Source organism: Chrysemys picta, chromosome 4, assembly GCF_011386835.1.
Source record: "Chrysemys picta bellii isolate R12L10 chromosome 4, ASM1138683v2, whole genome shotgun sequence".
Classification (NCBI taxonomy): Eukaryota; Metazoa; Chordata; order Testudines; family Emydidae; genus Chrysemys; species Chrysemys picta.
The window spans coordinates 37,030,127-37,049,865 of NC_088794.1; the positions used below are offsets into that span (position 1 = coordinate 37,030,127).

General features: G+C 48.6%; 2 protein-coding genes across 7 annotated transcripts in view; both read left to right on the forward strand.

Moving 5' to 3' along the window:
- Positions 1–4,616, forward strand: TNNI2 (troponin I2, fast skeletal type). The gene is made up of 5 exons (XM_024102165.3): positions 1–157; positions 705–833; positions 2,239–2,328; positions 2,649–2,825; positions 4,123–4,616. Exons 2-5 carry the CDS (start codon positions 711–713, stop codon positions 4,219–4,221), a joined length of 489 nt encoding a protein of 162 aa, XP_023957933.2. The 5' UTR covers positions 1–157; positions 705–710; the 3' UTR covers positions 4,222–4,616.
- Positions 4,617–8,075: 3,459 nt separating this feature from the next.
- LSP1 (lymphocyte specific protein 1) overlaps positions 8,076–19,739 on the forward strand; it is an 82,701-nt gene continuing 71,037 nt past the window's right edge. For 2 of the 6 annotated variants that reach the window (XM_042840125.2, XM_065592048.1), the window contains exon 1: positions 8,150–8,306. In XM_042840125.2, coding sequence (XP_042696059.2) covers positions 8,227–8,306 — 80 coding nt within the window. In that variant the 5' untranslated portion in view covers positions 8,150–8,226. Of the gene's footprint in view, positions 8,307–19,739 lie in introns of all 6 variants that reach the window. The other 4 variants (XM_042840124.2, XM_042840127.2, XM_042840128.2 and 1 more) reach the window with 4 other exon arrangements.

A 19,739-nucleotide genomic window follows, 5' to 3' on the forward strand; every position in this document is an offset into this window, starting at 1 on the left:
GGGCAGGCTCTGGGGAGGAATATAGATGCTAAAACTATCATTAGCATTATATGGGAAGGGGTGGGGAGGAAGCATGTGGTGAACCTGCCTTGTCTTTCTTTCTTCCCACCTGTAGAAAAGGAAGAGGGCAATCACTGCCCGCCGGCAGCATCTGAAGGTACGTGCTATTCCTGATCTTGCATGAAGTATGGGATTTGTCCACAACCATTCTACTGTCCATTCTTGAGCCAGCCAGTGCTCCTGCAGCTGCCCCCTGATTGCAAAAACCAGGCGCTCCCAAAATTGGTGCTCCCTCCTACCCCATTCCAGACAGTGCCTCCTGCTGGGACTGGAACAGCTGAAAGTTCCCCATCATTGGTGAATCCTCCTCCAGGCCGGCCAATGGCTGGGGTAGCCCAAAGCTTCCCAAATCACTGCTCCTACAACATTCCCTATGGTTGGGGTCTCTTGCTGAAAGAAGCTGGTCCTGGGAGTAGCTGTGTGCTCCCCACATCCAGCACTCCTATGCCATCTCCTACAAGAAGCAACTCCTGTGGGCAACAAGTTGGACTGGAGTGTCCATGACCCCCCCTGCAGTGAGCACTTCCTTCTTCAGTGATTCCTGCTGAGAATACAGGGGTTGGAGTAGCTGTGAGCTCCCTCCCTCCCCATTGCTGCTCACTCACACAAGTAACTGGATTTGTGTTCTTTTTTTTCCCCTCCAGAGTGTTATGCTCCAGATTGCTGCTACTCTCCTAGAGAAAGAAACAGCAGCTAAAGAAGCAGAAAAGGCCAATTACCTTGCCGAGCACTGTCCTCCTTTGTCACTCCCACACTCCATGCAGGAGTTGCAGGTAACAGCTTTGTCTCTTCCATTTTCTCCTACGCAAGAGCAGAAAGGTTTAGGGTTCTGCCTTACCCCACATATATGGGCTCTTCCAACTCAACCCAACACACTGCCCATTTCCCCAAATTGGTGCTTCTCAACCTTTTCAATCCCATGAAACCCTTGTGACTGAGCAGGGACGTGCCTGCTGTTTGGGAATTTAGGAAAGACAGGTAGTTGTGACCCCCTGTCATCTCCTCATACGCCCCCTGGTGGTAATGACTCACAATTTGAGCACCCATGTTCTACATCCTCTGTTCCACTTCTGGCATAGTAGCCAGTGAGAGGTGAAGTCCTGGCTCTACAGTGAATTTGTGGTGTTCTCTCCCCCACAAAGTAGAGATGAAAACTTGTGGGTCCAGAAATGGATTCTGGCTTTTTAAAAATTTCTAAAGTAGGCTGGTCAACTTTGAATGTATCACTCAAAACGTTGGAGAGGGAACCTTGCTCAGCTGTTTCCATATGTCCAATAGTTTTGATCATGAACTCAGAGGTGAGGTATCAAGTTGATTTTGTTTGGGGCCTTTCAACTCACAGTCATACTAGGTTGCATTTATACAACAGATCCTCCTGCCCAATGCAATCTTTCTTTAAGGTGGAGGAGAAAGGAGTCCTCCAGATTCCCCCAAAGACTCCATGTTAAGACAACTCATCATTCCCGCATGAGGGTCACAGGGGAATTCTCTTGGCTTGCTTGAGAGCATTCTATACTACTCAGTTAAATGCACTACTTTCCCTAGCGGGTGGGCACCAGACATTTCCAGCACTATTGTATTTGGATCTTTGACTGGAAACCAATTACAGTTGAGGAAGTTTAAATGCAAAAGCCCGATGCAAAGCCACATGGAGCAATATTTGGACTCGTTTCTGAGCTGCACTAGAGCAGAGCTTGGCCAGCTGAGCTGGGGGAGGAAAAAATGGCTTGAAAGCCTCTTTTCTGCCTCTCCTGAACCTGTTCCCTTGGCGGAAGTGTGGCCCTGAGAAGCAGCCTAGAGCTGCCAAGGGGTCATTCCAGCAACAGCACTCTGACCGCACCCATTTGCCTCAGTCATGCTCCTGACATGCCTACTGGGGCCAGTGGGCAGAGGAGAGGCTGGCTAGAGGCTGGCTATAGTGGCCATGTGCAATTCCCTTGTGCCAGGGGAACTCCCAACCGATGGGTAAGCCAACTTGTCAATTGTGTTAAGCTGCTGGAGCCTTAGAAAGCAGGTGGAACAGAGAGACCAGGAACTGGTTCAGATGCATCCCAAGTACAGAGATTCGGAGCCACACCTGAGCTGAGCTCTTACAGAACTGGAGGAAGTTGTGGAAAGGGTAGGCGGTGTGAGTCACACGCTTTCCAATGGCCCACATCCTTTTCTCTTTCTCTGCAGGAGCTATGCAAAAAGCTTCATGCCAAGATAGAGGTGGTGGATGAGGAAAGATATGACACTGAGGCTAAGTTACAGAAAACCACCAAAGAGGTAATCTTCCCTGGCACTCCCATCGCTGCTGATGTGGAGATCAGTGGAGTGTGCCCAGTCCCACGCTTTGTCCCTCTCTACAGTATGTATCTGCTGCCTGTGCTCCTACCCCACCGTCCCTGTACCTGCCCACTCTCCCAAATGCCCATGTCTTCCGTGCTTGCCTAAGCTTTGTCAAACTAATCCTTTGCCTTCGTAGATGGCGTTTCCTTTCTATCACACTATATGTACTTGTGTGTGCGCCTGTCCATTCGTCTTCTGCTATGGGTCCATCTCACATCATTTTCTCCTCTCTCCCCATCTCTTCTTTCTTTTTGTAGCTTGAAGACTTGAGCCAGAAACTGTTTGACCTGAGGGGCAAGTTCAAGAGGCCACCCCTGCGTAGGGTCCGCATGTCTGCTGATGCTATGCTGCGTGCCCTTCTGGGCTCCAAACACAAGGTCTGCATGGACCTTCGCGCTAACCTGAAGCAGGTCAAGAAGGAGGACACTGAGAAGGTACCACACAACTTCCCCTATTGTAATAGGATCCAGGCATTATTAGCTGGAAATCAGACTTCCCTGTGTACTGGTGTGACAGCCACATCTTGACCAACGCACTGGGGACTAAACTGGGGACCTCCAGAGCTAAAAGCATGAGCTACAACAGCTTAAGCTAAAGTGCTTAGCTCCCCACCTGCAGCCATAGTAGGCTCTCCTCCTTGTGGGTTGGGCGCACAGGGGACCTGTAACACATACGCGGACCAGTTGGCCAATGGTTCTCTGGACCAAAGACCCTCGCTGCTCAGAAAAGGCTGCGGTCTCCCAATCACTTGCCTTATGTACTTCTGATATCCAACCTTTGTATTGTTTGCACTTGACACTGGGCTGCTCTAGCCTTTTCTAACATCCTGAGGGTGGCCCTGTCTCTGCCACATGGTCATTTCCCTATTTTCCTCCTATCTCTAAATCCTCCCAGCTGTCATGAGGATGTACACATGGCTGTGGTCCAAAGCCACACAGTGGGAGATGGTTTGGGATTCTCTCACTGCCATACATTTTTACTACCAAGTGGGAAAACTCTAGATTTTAATGGCCTCCCCATCTGTGGGTGGATTAAGAGCTTTGTGTCAAACTATTTTACTTTGCCCATTCATGCTTGGTATCTAGGGGAGGATATTCCACTCCAGTTACAGATTAGGTGACATTAGCAAGAATGTCATAGTGAGCAGACCTGCAAAATTCAGACTTAAATCATCCAAATGCTCTCTCCTGGCCCTGCTGTCTATGATTTTGTGATATATCTCTAGAGTCCCGATCAACTTCCAGTTCGGGGTAATATCCTGCTAACCTAAATTCCTCTTATTAGATAAACTCTTCTTCGCTTCCTTACCCAAACTGTTGTTCCGAGCTGCTCTGCACTGTTAAAGAAATTGCCTCATTCCACATCAGAGGGGGCTGCATTTCAACAGTGGGTGAAACAATCTCTGAATGGATGGTTTGGAAAGCACTGTGGGATGAAAAGCACTAGGGGTGCATTTCACCCCTGAACTAAGGACGAGCATAAGGCCCAGACATCACTTAAATCCCAATCAAGTTCTTCAAAATATGGTTTGTGGGGCATAAGCTTTGATCCAGTCCTCTGCACAGGGGTGAATCTCATCTCTTAGGGATATTAGATAGGTTTGCTAACTGGAATCCCAGGTGGTATCTGTGCTACACTGGGATGGATGTTAGCTAAAGAATACAAGGATGGGCGTGAATACCACCCAGCGTTGTCAGTACTTCCATGTTTTTTTTCCCCTAACGCCAACAGGAGAAGGATCTGCGTGATGTGGGTGACTGGAGGAAGAACATCGAGGAGAAGTCTGGCATGGAGGGCAGGAAGAAGATGTTTGAGACTAGTGAATCCTAAATCCCACGCAGCTGTTAACTGTAATCCTGGTATCTAGGCAATTTCCAAATTTCTCCTTCTCCATCTCTCCTGCCACCTATTTTTCAGACCAGCTCTCTAGCAGCGTTGTTTAGGGCTAAACTTCCTGAGCCCAAGGTCACATTTCACAAAGCAATCCAAGGCACAAGACCTACTTTCAGTCTCACCCCCTACTGTTGCTATGGAAACAACTGTCTTAAATCATGCAATGTCATAATTACATTTTGAAACAATGCTAGTGGCATGAACTGAAATCAAATGCAGTTTAACCCTGTAATTTTGTAGGATCTGGTGTATCAAAGTGATCTTAACTGTGTAAATAAAGCTTTGAAAGTATGGTTGAATTTTTAAGCCTTGGAGAGCAAGGCATGAATTTACTTTGTGTCACATCACCACTTATTTTCTGAGGGAGGAGGGGATAATAAATACCTCTATAGAGACTGCAGATGATCAAGCTGCATGAATTATGGCCTTACCAATTACTGTGACCCTATTGGCTAGCAAGAGTCTTGTTGGAGTGCCAAAACCAGTACTTAGAAGCCCTGATGGGATAACTAATGAGTCAGTGCAGACTAATGGCTAGCACACTGGACTAGGACTTGAGAGACCTAGGTTTTGTTCCCAGCTCTGCCACTGGCCTATTTGGGCAAGTTACTTCATCTCCATGCTTCAGTTTCTCCATTTGTAAAATGGGACTAAGATTATCTCCTCCTTTGTAAAATGCATTGACATTTACAGATGAAAAGTGCTGTATAAGAGAGAGATCAAAGTCAATGGAGTTACTCTGGATTTATACAGGCGTAACTGAGATCAGAGTCTGGCCCACAGGCTGTCAACTGCTTTAACCATTGGGGGCTATTATCAGAAAATTCACCAGTAAAAATTGCACCTTTTTTCTCTCTCAGAGCTGCTCCCATGCCTTAGAGCATAGGTTAGAGAACCCACTCTACTCTTAATTGCTGCTGGCAGGTGAAGTTAGAACTGCATTTTCATTGTTTATCCATCCAGGACAAGTGTCTCACTGTGTCCTGATTCCACACTCTCTCTTGTTGCTGATGGTGTTCAAAGCAGAAAGAACCCTCCGTTGATTTTCACCAGATTAAGTCTTCAATGGCAGGAGCTAGGAGCTCTTGTAACCTTAGCAAATAGCTGTGGGAACCAGTGAAAGAATAAATATGAAGCATCAGGAGGCCACTTATTTTCTTCTTCCCTGTCACTTTTTAGACCATAATTACCTTTTCAGACTAGAGCTGTAATGAGATTATCACTGTGTATCGCACTAGGCTATGCCTAAAATTGAGACCCTCTTCTCTCCTAAACATCTTTCCTTTGATCTGCTACATCTTGATAGCATCCTGAGGAATCTTTAGTAATTAATAAGTGCCCGTTCATGTGTCCACCCCTGTAAGATACCATGACAGAACGGATAAGGCAAGGGAAGGAACATTCCTTGTATACTTATCTATAGGATAAGATGGATAAGAGGTTTCTTGTTGGGCTGGTTCATATCTATCTGCAAGCTCTGCTTATCTAAAATCAGAAATCTTTTCTCAGCAGGCAAGCCCCCATTGAAGTCAGTGGCAAAACTTCCACTCTCTTCAATGGTAGGAGAATTGGGCCCATTATGGGCGTTGGATGGAGCTCAATTAAAACGAAGCTGCCACCCAGAGCAAACATAACCCCCTTTGCCTCCCACCACCTAGCCAGGCCTAGTGGGGAAAGCACCTTTGTGATAGCTATGTTTTTTGAGCTGCTTCGGGGTTGCTGGAGAAGATGCTTGTTGCATGAGCAGGTTGAGAAAGAGTTCAGGGGATTAGTGCAGTGAGAGAGGCCACAGGAAGGAAATGGGTGCAGTGTGCTCTACTGCCAGCCACGGGTTCCCCCTCCAGGTTCTCTTGTTTTCTCTTCTTCTACAAGAAGAGAGACAGAACCCTGCATAGCTCAATCCAGAAATCTGTTCCACGTTTTTTCCTCTCCTGGAGGTTGTACTCAGCAGGACCGCCCGGGGGGGGGGGGGGGCAAGTGGGGCAATTTGCCCTGGGCCCCACAGGGGCCCCCATGAGAATATAGTATTCTATGGTATTGCAACTTTTTTTTATGGAAGGGCCCCCCAAAATTGCTTTGCCCCAGGATCCCTGAATCCTCTGGGCGGCCCTGGTACTCAGAGCCCATATCTAGCTGAGCCAGGTGAAATCTCCCTCTCTCACTACTGGGAGCAGCCTGGTTTCTGCTCCGAGAAGATGTTTGGGGAGCAGGGAAATCCAAACACCAGCTAGCTTCTCTCCCTCCTTTCCTCCTCGCTTTGAGCCCTGCAACCTCTTTTACTATCATTGCTGTAGAGGGAATGAGGTGAGTTCTAGCCACTTCCCTATCCCACTCCCTTGTGGGGTCAATGGCTCCCTCCCTGGCTCTGCAAGGGGCACAAGCTAAACCAGTCCCCCATCTTCTATTAGCTTCAGCGAAGGGCAGTTACCCCTCTCCAAACCCCCAAAATCTCCTGGGAGAGGGCAGGGAGTTCTCCCATTACAGAAACTCTGCACTGTGTCTCAGGGCATATGGCACCCCATAAACCCAAGCTCAGGAGCTGGGGAACTTTCAGGGTGCCCTTAGTGGTTGGAGAACAATGTGTGTTTGGGGTGGGGGAGGGGGCTCTCCTTGCTAGCCCTTCCCCTTGGCTGCTCTCCTGGATGGCAGGTGATCAAATTGTATCTCCCCAACCCCCCAACCAAAGATGTAAGATGAAGGACTGGCTACCCAGGACTCCTGAAGAGGGAAAAGACAACCAGGCCTTGCTATGGTCAGCAAGATAAGTAGGAGGTGGGTACCAGGCCTGGTAGGAGAGAGGCAGGGTAGTTTTTGGCAGGACATATTCTACTGGAGATTTGAATTTGAACTTCTGTGTAATAGGAAGGGGCTGTTGCCACTTCCCCTGCACTCCACCGCACAGTTTTTTTTTTTAAGCAATTCTGCAATCTGAGCCTTGCCGATTGAGCACAGCACACTCTTGTGCAATTGCATCTCCACATAGCAGCTGTGTTGGTTGTATTTCAATTGGGCACAGAAATCTGATTCAGGTGTTTCTTTTTCCTGGTGGCTCTCCTACGCTCAGGACAGAGAAATCCAGTTCATGTCTTTTCCTGGCCAACACATAAACAACAGAGGAGCTCCTTTGCCTATGCCAGCCTCAGCTCTGTTGACAAAAAGGTTTGTTACCTGTGATTGTCACAGGAACGTCCCAAAGTGAACTTTTGAGCCTAGGTGGACTGGATCGCTCAGCTGCTTCTGAACATTGTCCGGTTTTGCCTTCAGTAATCCCTCACCCTTGTGCGAGTGCCTGAAAGCATTTATGTAGGCATCAGCAGACACAAGGGAATCCACCAAGCACTACAGCCCGGCTAGATTGGGGAAAGGAGGCTGCGCAGAGTTGCAAGGCCCCCCCCTGGGAACCGCTAGCAGTGCACCTTTGGGCAAAGGGGGCTTCTGGGTTAGGCCAGTGTGTATGTTGGAGATGATAGTGGCAGTGGCTGGGACAGTCTTGCACTCAGTCTTGCACTCCGTGGCTTTGTGGCCAAGGCGTTGTGGCCTGGACAGAACCAATCCTTGGCACGTGGATGTTATCAAATGTTGCCACTTAAAGATGCAGCCATTTAGTACTTTAGTACTATGAGTGGCTATGGCCTGTCTCTCAGACATCTTTCTACTCAGGCCCTACGAGTGGCTGTTGCCCCATGCTTCCCCTGCAGCTCGGGTTAGTACTTCCTGATTTTTAGGCAGTAGATGGAAACAAAACCTTAAATATAACCTGAGTAAGAACTCCCAACCCCCCTCAAACCTCAGAGGCTTCCGGCATCATTTGTTGCTGGGTTAGAGGACAGGAAGGGTGGTATGAAAGTGAATACACGCACGCGCGCGCGCACACACACTCTACTCTTACAGAGCTCTTTGCAGAGCCCGTCGATTTGACAAGGTTGTTAGCAAGGAAATAAAATGTCAGACTCTGAGGAGTGCCATGGAGACCCCGAGAGCAAGAATCAGGAGGGGGAAGAGCCCCCGACGGACACTGAAAGGTAAGGCCCTTGGGTGTAGCTGAAATTTACCTCATGGTTTGGTTCGTAATTCTGAGGGGGCTACAGGTTAGCCAGAGAACTTGACGGTAGAAGCAAAACAAGGGGCTGAATGAGCCCCAAATGAACTTGAGCTAAGAGTCATTGCAGTTGGTAGTGCATGAACAAGGAGAGGGAAACGCAAAAAGGAACCAGCCATTGGAAGCTCTAGAAAGTTCTTGACTAGCAGGGACGGTTCTAGGTTTTTTGCTGCCCCAAGCAAAAAATTTGCTGCCCCAAGCTCAGGTGGGGCTGAGGCTCGCAGGCAGCGCTGGAAGCGGAGGGAGTGATGTCACCTTCTCCCAGTGCCTGCAGGAGTTTACCCCTCCCCTGCCCAGCCGCGCAGAGAAGCCCCGATATAAGGGGTGGCACAAGGCAGTGCAGCAGCCAGTGCGCAGATGAGGCGGCGTAGCCCTGGCTCCCTGGCAGGATTCGCCCTCTCCTCCCCAGGTAGTGGCTGAGCCCTAGCAGCTTAGCATCCCGGTGCTGGGGCTTCCCCTTCCCGCTGTGGCCGGGGGCGCGGCACCCTCACCCTGTCTAAGTGGTGCAGCTCCAAGAGCACAATTGCCCTGAAAAAAAAGGATGGCTGGAATGCCGCCCCTGGAAATGCGCCGTCCCAAGCACGTGCTTGCTTTGCTGGTGCCTAGAGCCGATCCTGTTGACTAGGCTCACTAGCTTTTCTCTGCCTCGTTCATGGACACAGGGCTGCAAGACAATCAGACTCTTTGCCTTTCCCGCCTCTTTTGGACTTCAGAGTCCCCTCTGGGGACAAACTAAAGATTGCAGCTCAGGCCAAACTTGGCACTGCTAGGCTGAAGCTTCTTGGGTGTTTGGATCTGAATTTTTGGCTCATTGTGGAGCCATGAAGTTCAGATGCCCCTGTTCTTTAGGATGCACACATGTCCAGCGTGAGAGGAAATGGAGGGATTTTATTAGCTGTGCTATTCTAGTGTCCATTCCTCCATCTCCCTGTAGCAACTGTTTTGGGGCACTGGGGAATGACTCCCATTTAGACTCTGGGTGAGGGGGACTTATATAGTCCACTTCATCTTTCTCCCCAAAGCATTTTGACTCCATATTCAGGTTGTCCATAAATCTGGTCTGGAGGGCACCTACTGAGCTAGAGCTGCGTGTGAAGGTCATAATGAAGTGTGTCCTTCTCTGAGGGAGAGTTTCCTGGAAGAAGACCAGGGGCAGAGAAAAAAAGTCCCTTTTCTGACTCTGTTCTGTGGAAAAAAACTCTGCCATTTTTGCCCCAGCTATCACGATATTTGTAGATGGATGAGAAACTGGATGTTAATACATTGAAAAGACAAGTGAGGCCTTGGATGGGAGTTGCTGCAGTCTTGATTTCTTTCCTTATATATCATATTTCTCTGGCTGAATTAGACTGGAAGCCTCTCAGAGTAGGGATATTGTATTTTGTGTGTTTGTACAGCTCCCTGTTCACTTACATCATCCCCAAAATAACAGCAACCAGATAATGACACCTCCCTGGTTGGTTTGCCACCAGGGACTGAAACTTGGACTGTTAGCTCCATAGCACAGACAATCTACCATTTAGGTTAAAAGAGTAAGTCCATCAGCTGGGAGCAGTAGCAGTTGGTTTTTGTCTATGAATTAGCTACTAGAAAAGGACAAAGACACACTTAGCCAGTGTGTTATCTAGACCTGGGCTCATCTAGATCTGGGTTCAAATGTTGAGCATCTATAAAGTTTGGGGGGTTGACTCTGGCCTCTCTAAAAATAAAGCAATAACAATATTATTCACCAAATCATATCCAATGCGTGTTCAAAATATGTAACATTTACCCACAAAAGGAATGTCTTATGGAAGTCGATAAAAGAAAATCTGTCTGTAGCCCCTCAATACTTTTGGGATGATGGGGATCAGGAGAAGAAGGGTTCATGTTCAATGCATGCTTTGCAGTATCCAGTAATGAAAGGGTTAATTGTCTCACAGGGACACCAAAGCTCTTGAGGGTTTCAGTGCTATTGGTTGGGGGAGCCTGGGAACAGACAAATAGTGATAGATTGTTGCAACAAATATTCTAGTTGGCACCTATATGTAATTAGTCAGGCAGTGGCACAGCCCTGGCATAGTGCAGCTTTCCCACTGATTCCTCTGCCTGCCATGTTTGTGTGTGTAGATATGTCTTTTTTGGTGGGGGCAGCTCTGCACAGGCTTCTAATCAGACTGCAGTAATGTTAGGACAGTATTCTGGTGAGGTTCCCCTCTAGGTTCCTGACCAAGACTTTGAAACAACCAAAGAAAAAGTTGCCTGTAGAGACTGCTCCCCAAGTTGCATGCAGGAGGCCAGGGCATGTTTTTGGCAGCATAGGCATTGCTGGTAGGATGCTCATGCAGTGCCAATGTGATCAGTGGCTCTCACACAGTCTCTCCACTGAGTCGCAGAACATGGGGTTAAGGAACCCTGTTGTCACTGGGAGTATAGCAGTAAGAATGCTTTTCTGTGGTATTTCAGCCCTTGTGCTCCCAGGCAGGAACAGAGGGGGCAGAGATCACAAATATTACAAACTAGTGCAGGTTGAAACTTTTCAGATTTTGAAACTTGGATGAAAAAATGGGGGGAAAATACAGATGAAATTGTTGTGATTCCCTCCATCCCTGGTCAAGTTTGGAAATTGTCACAAATTTTTAAATTTAAAAATTAGACGGGGAAAAAGAGGTGTGGGGGAGTTGAATTTTGTTTTTAAAATTGATAACCACTTTCCCTCCCAAACCTTGGAATAGGTCCAGTTCTAGGTTTACTTCAGTTCTAGTTTAACCTGCAGTTGTTCTACTATCTCCCCTTCCCCAGGTGAGCAACCTCTCCTGAAATCCGCCTCCTAAAATGTAGGAAAAGGGGTTTGTTCAATGTTCGGCGTGGGCGGTCTTTACCACCCAGTAGTGAAGGCTGTTAGCTCAGCTCATCGGCCTTTCACTCTGTACCCAGTCTGCTTTCAAGTTAAACCCGCTGCCGATCAAGTTACAGCAATGCTCCTGAGACAACTCTGAGGAGGGCTGAGGGCATGGAGAGAGCCAAACAGGGGCATGGGGGTTAGGATTTGTGGAGGGAGAGTGAATGAGGAGCTGACGCGGGTGGAGGTGGGGCAGAATTTGGTCAGAGTATGATGAAGGCTAGTCAGAAAATTGCCCACAGGTCCCACTACAACAGCACCGGCTCTTTTCACTCCCTCATGTATGGGGCCACAAGCTAGATCCCTCACGGGTTCTACACTGTTATTCTGGGACAGACAGACAACAGGAGTCAGCATTGTTGCTTGGATCACCTAGCCTGTTTGCTTCCAGCAGTGCTGCTGGCGCATGCAGGCCCCAATGCCTTAGCTACGCAAGCAAAAATGGGGCCCATAATTCACCTGTGGTAGCAGTTCTGGAAGCTCTACTGTAGAGGGGGCTCAAGGCAGGTTAGACGACATAGTGATCAAAATTACATAGCCGTGTCTACGCTACAGCTTCCTCTGTGGTTGCTGCTGCTGGAGCTGTACTGGTAGTGAATGACATATGCCACTTGTGCCAGTGTAAATGTGGGAGGAAGAGGGGGATTTGGCTAACCCTGCATATCTTCAGGCAATGCATCAGCCTGTGTATCTAACAATGCTGGGTATAGGTATGAGACATTTAGGCAGCTCTTCCACGGTCGCTCTAGCTAGCAGAGGTGCGGCTCTACCGGTGCTAGCTCTAGTGTGCAGACTGGACTGCAGGAATAAAGACCAGGAGAGACAAGCTCACACACTGGGGTCTGTTACTCTCTGCCTGTGAGGTCTGGAGAGAGGGATGGCTGCTGAGGAGAGGAGGGATGGGGAGGGAAATGGCTGCTTCCTGAAGATTGGATGGGAGTAAGTAAGCCAGCCCCTGAAGAGATAATGCACTGTAGTTCAGGGGGAGCTGGCGCTCCTATCCCAAAGAGGACAGCCGGCTGATTTGGGAGATCAGGGAGCTGTTGTGTGGAGAGGGCACAGCTTACAAAAAGCTGGGATAATTCAGTACACAACGTGAACCTCTGAACCTCCGAGATCCCCCTGTCACTCAACATAGCATACCTCTCCATCCTCCTAGTGATCACTTTGGAACCTGCGGCAGCTAGGTCCTTCCATACAAGCCACTTATCTCTCACACACACACACACACACACACACACACACACACACACACACACACACACACACACACACACACACACACACACACACACACACACACACAGAGCAGGTGCTCCTCTTGTTAGTGAGCTTCAGTGGAGAGGCAAGAAAATAACTTCTTATAGACACAATCAGCCATTCTAGCTCATCATCCAGTGTCCCCTTCCTTCTCTGGCCTCCTATCCCCCGTGCTGCAGGGAGCCCTGGGCTGACCATGTATGGTCACTAGCTCAAGATGGCTTTGCTGTGCTAGCAGGCCCCATCCCTTCCTTTGCCACGTCCATCCCCAGCTGTCTTGAATTCTCCAGATCCCTTAGAGGAGACTTGGAGAGTCCTAAGTAAGATTACCACAGTTGCTAAGTATATCCGAGGCTAGAAGGAGATTGTCTTGGGAAACTGATACCTCAGGAGCTATCTTTGAACTCTTTAGCACCAAATTCCTGGGGGAGGGGAGGAGGAACTTTTGAGCCATGCTCAAAGAGGCTGTTAAAAATTTAACTCAGCTGCATGCTGCTCCATCAAAGAAAGGAGGGCGGGGGTGGTGGGGTGGTGGAGAAGGAATAGGTTCTAGTTGAATGAATAAGAAAAAGAGCTAGAAAATACCCTAACTCTGACAAAAGAGTGCCATGTATACGGGCAATTTGTGACTGGCCCTTTGAGTTTAAGAATCATTTTATTTAAAGGTGACATTAAAAAAAAGTGGCTTGTGGCCCTTTTTACTTCTTTAAGATGGAAAAAAAAGGTGTGAAAGATTCTTCTTCTTCTTTTTTCTGCTTCATTTTTACCTTGAAAATTCAGGGCCAGTCTAGGTTGGAAGTCTCTATGACAGGGGTGTCTACTTTTTGTCAAGGTCCAAATTTCTTGGTCAAGGTTTAGTCAAGGTCCAGACTCCAGAGAAAATAATAATAATGATAATAAGTAAATAAAAAGATTTTGGGGTCAGTTCAAAAGCACCTGGTGGTCGAGATTTGACCCACAGTCTGCCTATTGACTACCCCTGCTCTATGATGACAAAAGAACTAGTCAAATGGTGACAGTATAAAAATCAAGAGCAGCTCTCAAGCCTAGTGGTGAGGCAGGGTTTAGTTCCAAAGACTTGGGAGTACACAAAGCCAGTTTTGCACCTTTTATCTTCACGAAAAGACAGCCCAATTTGGATTTTCAGTCTCACACAGGGTGGGTGGGAGAAGGTGAGTGGGGACACAGCAGGGATGCAGAGGGCTCTCTCCCTGTTTGGAGATGAACTGGAAACAGTTTCCTGACACATACATCATCTTCCCTTTTAGCAGCTGTGGGTCAGAGCACTGCTATTTTCCCAGCGAGCTGTTTAATAAAATGAAGCCTCAGAAGGAGGAGTGGAGGATGAAAGAGAAAATGACAGAGAGGGAGAGGGAGGAAAGAGGTGGAGGGGTGAGAAAGATTAGGAGCAGAGACAGGCTCATACCAAACCCCCAGATCCCTGCACCTCAGTATGGAGCAAAAGTTCCAGACTCTGGAACTAAACTTTTCAGCTCAAAGGAGTTTGGCAGGGGCACATGCAAAATGAGGGGAGCTGTGTGGCAGAGCAAAGGGGTAGTGACAGCAAAAGCAGTGGCACTGCCCAGGTTGGGCTGGCAGTAGCTGGGCTCTGGCAACACACAGGCTGTCTTGGAATGGCACAGCTGCAGGGAGATGGCACTGTGTGGGCTGGAGGGTGAGCAGCAGAGCGGGGCATGGGTGGGCAGTGGCTGTGGCATTGTATGGAACAGGCTGGAAATGACAGCGGTGTGGCAGATTTTACAGATTGCTGCTGGAATGGTTGTGGCACTGCCCAGGCGAGGTGGGCGCTGAATGCTGCATACAGTAGGTGATGATGGCACTGGAGTGATGGTGGCAGTGTCCAAGTTCAGATGGTCTCTGAGTTCTTATTAACAGTGCACAAGACAGCGAGGCACTGGAACAGCTGGGGCACTGTGTAAGGGTAACAAGGTGAATATCTTTTATTGCACCAATGTCTGTCGGTGAGAGAGACAAGCTTTCAAGCTTAGGCAGAGCCCTTCTTCAGGTCTGGGAAACATATTCAGAGTGTCACAGCTAAATACAAGCTGAACAGATTGTTAGCATAAGTAGTTAACACCTATTTCAAGGGACCCTTCAAGGTGAAGTGGCCTGTTAACACCCCTTCAGGAAAGGAAGGAAGGGGAAGACAGTTGGGGGAGTTGTTAGTGGGTTACAGTTTGTTTTAATAAGCTGTCAATCCAGTGTCTCTGTTCAGTCCACGAATGTGGAACGCGATCTGTTGTATTGCACCGGTTAGGCTGGCACTGATTGCCTGTAGCACCGCACAGTTTAGACTTGTAAGCACACATGTTACAGCACCAGGAAACCTGCTGTAACATAGAACTACAAAGCACTGTTTGCTGCTGGTCTGGACGCATGGAAAATGGGAGGACTGAACACCTGTTCTTATGCCCAGGCAGCGATGTGATACATTTGCATCCATCAGCCACAAGGGGGCATGTTCTGCTCATGCTTATTTCATAAGGCAGCAGAAAGGAGAGAGCTAGAATGCGAAAAGCCTGTGTTTCGAGGCAAAGTTTTGGGGGAGTGGAAGCTTTAACCCTTGCCTAACACAGCCAGCCATGCCCTAGTCAAGAGGGCAGCCTTACAGAAAGTCTTTGTTTAGGGAAGCAGCGTGAATGCCATTGCACAGCATGTTCTAGTAGCTGAGCCCAAATAGAAGACAAGATTTGTGGCTTTGTTCCCAGCTCTGCTACTTACTGGCTATGTGACCTTGGGTGAGTCATGTAATCTTTGTATCCCTCAGGTTTCTCATGGTTAAGATAGCATTAGTAACACTTACCTTCTTCACCAGTGTGTTCTGAGCTTAATTCATTAATGCTCCCAAAGCACTCTGAGAGCCTCAGTAGGAGGGTCTGAGAGAAGGGCAAAATATCTCCTCATACGGGCTTTATGTATTTGTTCCCATCAGCCATCAGTCCTCCTGCAGATGTCCTTACCCCCTACACTGCTGCCAGAATGTGCCTGGCCCATAATCCCAACTATACATATAAAATGGTGGGGTCTAAATTAGCTGTTACCACTCAAGAAGGAGATCTTGGCGTCATTGTGGCGAGTTCTCTGAAAACATCCACTCAATGTGCAGCGCAGTCAAAAAAGCTAACAGAATGTTGGGATTTATTAAGAAAGGAATAGATAATAAGACAGAAAATATCATATTGCATCTATATAAATCCATGGTACGCCCGCATCTTAAATACTGTGTGCAGATGTGGTCGTCCCATCTCAAAAAAGATACATTGGAATTAGAAAAGGTTCAGAAAAGGGTGAAAAAAATTATTAGGGGTATGGAACGGCTGCCATATGAGGAGAGAGTAATAAGATTGGGACTTTTCAGCTTGGAAAAGAGATGACTAAGGGGGGATATGATAGAAGTCTATAAAATCATGACTGGTGTGGAGAAAGTAATTAAGGAAGTGTTATTTGCTCCTTTTCATAACACAAGGATCACCAAAGGAAATTAATAGGCAGCAGGTTTGAAACAAACAAAAGGAAGTATTCCTTCACACAACACACAGTCAACCTGTGTAACTCTTTGCCAGAGGATGTTGTGAAGGCCAAGACTATAATAGGGTTAAAAAAAACCTAGATAAGTTCATGGAGGATAGGTCCTTCAATGGCTATTATCCAGGATGGACAGGGATGGTGTCGCTAGCCTCTGTCTGCCAGAAGCTGGGAATGGGTGACAGGGGATGGATCACTTGATGATTACCTGTTCTGTTCATTCCCTTTGGGGCACCTGGCACTGGCCACTGTCAGAAGACAGGATACTGGGTTAGATGGACCTTTGATCTGACCGAGTATGGCTGTTTTTATGTTCCCAACTGTGAGAATGCAATTTCCTTTCCATTGCCTGGAACCTCAGGATTTATCACAGCTGTCTGCCAGGAACACTGGGCCCACCTTACCTTTTTTCAGCTGGATCTGATATGTCATTTAGCAACTAAGCAGTTAAGGGCAATACACCTCCATCCTGACCTGCAGCATGCCTTGGGATTCCAGTCGTGGGGCCCCAACAGCTTTGACTCTCAGGTTTGACCTGTAATGACCTTTGCTATTCCAGGCCCTCTCACAGCCCCACCAATGCCCCTTATTCTTGATCCACAGCATCCCCTGTTGTTTCCCCCGCCCCCCCCATAGCTCTGCCAATGCACCTAATTATGATTCTGCACAATTATTGTGCATGGTGCTTTACCACTTCAAAGTGCTGCACAAATGCTGGCTAATGTTTAATTAATTGTGGTTAATTATGGTGCCCCATCTTTCCCTGGCAGACAGTTCAGCAAGCAGCTAGGGAGTTAAAACTCATGTCCTTCCGTACTGACCTGCAGCAGCCCTGGTTGTTCCATTTCCAGGGCTGACAAACAAGGCTGTACTTACATTGCCACTGTCCATGTTGGGCCCATTCTGTGGGCAAGTAGAGGACTTCTCTGTGTGAGGAGTAAATACACTTTAAACACCTGTGCTTCCCCAGAGCCAGGGTCTCAGCAGCATGAACTTCCCCATATCAGTCTATGAAGTAACCTGGGCCAGTGGATAGTGTTGGCTTGAGAGCAAGGAGACCTGGGCTCTGTTCCTGTGTGACCTTAATTGGAAGCACTTTGGGGCAGGGCAGCACCTGGCACAACAGTGCCCACCATCTTGGTCGGTGCCTCTAGCTGCTACCATAATACAAATAAATGAACTTGCCCTTCTCAGAGCCAGCTACAGGCCCAAGTCAACTGCTGCAGGGTGCCAGTGACTGCACCTGAAGCCAGTGGGAGCTGTTGCTATCTGGTGGCAGGAGGTTAAGGCCCCAGTAATGCGTCGTGGTATCCCTGTCTACAGTCGTGTGGGCTGACCATGCTTGGGACTGTAGCTTGCCTCTGGACAGCTCTAACTCAGCAGATGCCTCTCTCTCTCTCTTTCTTTGTACCTCACAATGGGGCTAGACCATAAATGGCTGCCTTGTCCTCCCTCCACCTTTCCTCCTGCTTGTGGATGCTCGCCAGATTGGCTGCTGTCTCCTCTGTGCACTCCTCCTTCTCCTACTCCTGCCCTGCCTTCCGCCTGTAGGACACCTCAGAGCAACTGCATGCACCAGACCAACAAGCCCAGGAGGGGAACCTGCTGTTGCCAAGAGCTCGAAGCAGTGACCTCCTCACTGAGTGTCACCGAGTTCCTTTGCTTCCTCCCATTCCCTCTGGATGGGAGGGCCTGGGCGCTGCACTCTGAAGAGACCCCACTGGGAGTGGGGAGATTTGGTTTGGTATTTTCAAAAGACTCTCAAGGAGGTAGGTCGGTGCCCAGATCCCATTGAAATTCAGATGTAGTTGGGCACCTAGCCCTGACAATCCCTGCCTTTGGCTATACTGAACTGCATGCTCTGAAGAAACTGCTATGGGCCTATTCATCCCTGGGCCAGAGATCTGCTTAGTGCAGGGACTGAGTGGGCGGCAGGCTGGGGCTGGTTTGGCCCTTGGCACACATTAGAGCAGCCTGAGCCCAGCTGCCAACAGCGCTTGTGGGCTGGCCCAGAAGCCAGGAGTAGATGGGGCATAGGAATGTCCTGGCCACATCTCCCTCCTTGTGGGACTTGCCCTTGCACACCTTGTGCACCAAGAGCTCCTGAGAGGGGTGCCATAGAGCTGCTGATGCCTTAATCCACCCTTAGTTCCTTGTCGTATCTCTCTGTCCTTAATACCCATCTATCCAGTGAACAAATTCAGTGTGTGCCTGAAGTCATGCATTGCAAACCCTTCTTTTGCTTTGGGTCTCTTTGTGAGCTTCCCCACAGCAGTGCCCTGTAAGCAGCGTGAGCAGGGTGATTGCCCTGGGCCTCATGTTACTCCGTGCCTGGCTGTGTGTGAGATATTTTTTCTCAGCCAGCCAGGGAGGGCAGTGCCAAAAACATTTTCCACCCTGGGCAGCAAAAAAAACCAGTGAGACTTCTAGGGCTGGCCCCGCCTGTAGGTATCAGCCCGGACTCCAACACTGTGAGCTTCCCCACAGCAGGGACTCCAGCGGCACCAGTCACAATTTCAGCAGCGTGAGCGTTCTGGAAAGCTTCCTGCTCTGTTAGGGCTAGCCCCCTCTGTCTGGGAGTCATGGAGTCTGCTCTCATGTTGCACAGCGTGAGGGCTGTGCTGTTCCTGGGAATACTTCATTAGCTGACACTCGCTTTGGCCTCAACTAGCCTTGGCCTGACTTTCTGTGCCCGAACCCACGTCTAGTGTGATGGCTATTGGTGTCCCCCTGGATCTGCTGCAGGAGCTAGTCCTCCGGGAAACATTTCCTTGAGTTTTCGCTAAGGAATCAGGATATCCTAAGGAACATTCTGGGAGGTATTTAGTATGGTACAACTGGAATTCAGAGGCCCCTCTATTTTAGTACTTAATGGTATTCCAGCAGACGTGTGCCACTGGGAACAACTATCAAGCCAGTCGCTTGCTCCTGGGCAGCTGTACCTGGTCTATGTGCCACAGGGATCTACCCCGGATGCCGCTGTGCATACTTTGAGATACAGGACCCTGTATGGTGTGGCTGTACAAAGCTGGTATTATTCTCACACTTTGTACGACCGTAGCACCTAGAGGGCCCAGCTGAGATCAGCACCCCATTGTGCTCTGCAAGGTATAGATATATAGGTAATACATAGACACAGTGTCTATCCCAAATAATATAGAACCGAAATATGCAAGGGAGAGAGGAAGTGTGATCCCCTTTTTCCCAGATGGAGAACTGAGACACAGAGACTTTAATCAAGGTCACTTCGGAAGCCTGTAGCATAGCTGAGACTTGAACTTACATCTCCTGAGTCCTAGCCCAGTACCTTAGTCAAAACCTCCCACTGCCAGAAGTTCCATTGAAAACTGCTACAGGAATGCATGCCCGTAGTGACCTAGCAATGAATGGGTTAACCATTCTTGCTTGGAATCTCAGTGTATTTTCTTTGCCAGTCTATCCGTCTTAATACACACCAGATGTGCGAGGCAGCCGCCTGAGTGCCTTAATCCTGGGCTTCAGCAGTCTGAGTTGTCTCTCTCACAAGGGGCAGGCCCACTCCAGACTCACTGGGGACTTCATCTAGTGCAAAGCAGGGGCAGGAAGGCTGGCAGCCCCCTCCCTCGCAGGGAAAGTGTGTGACGATCCTGAGCTACAAAACGTTAAATCAAGGTCTTTTACTTACTGCAA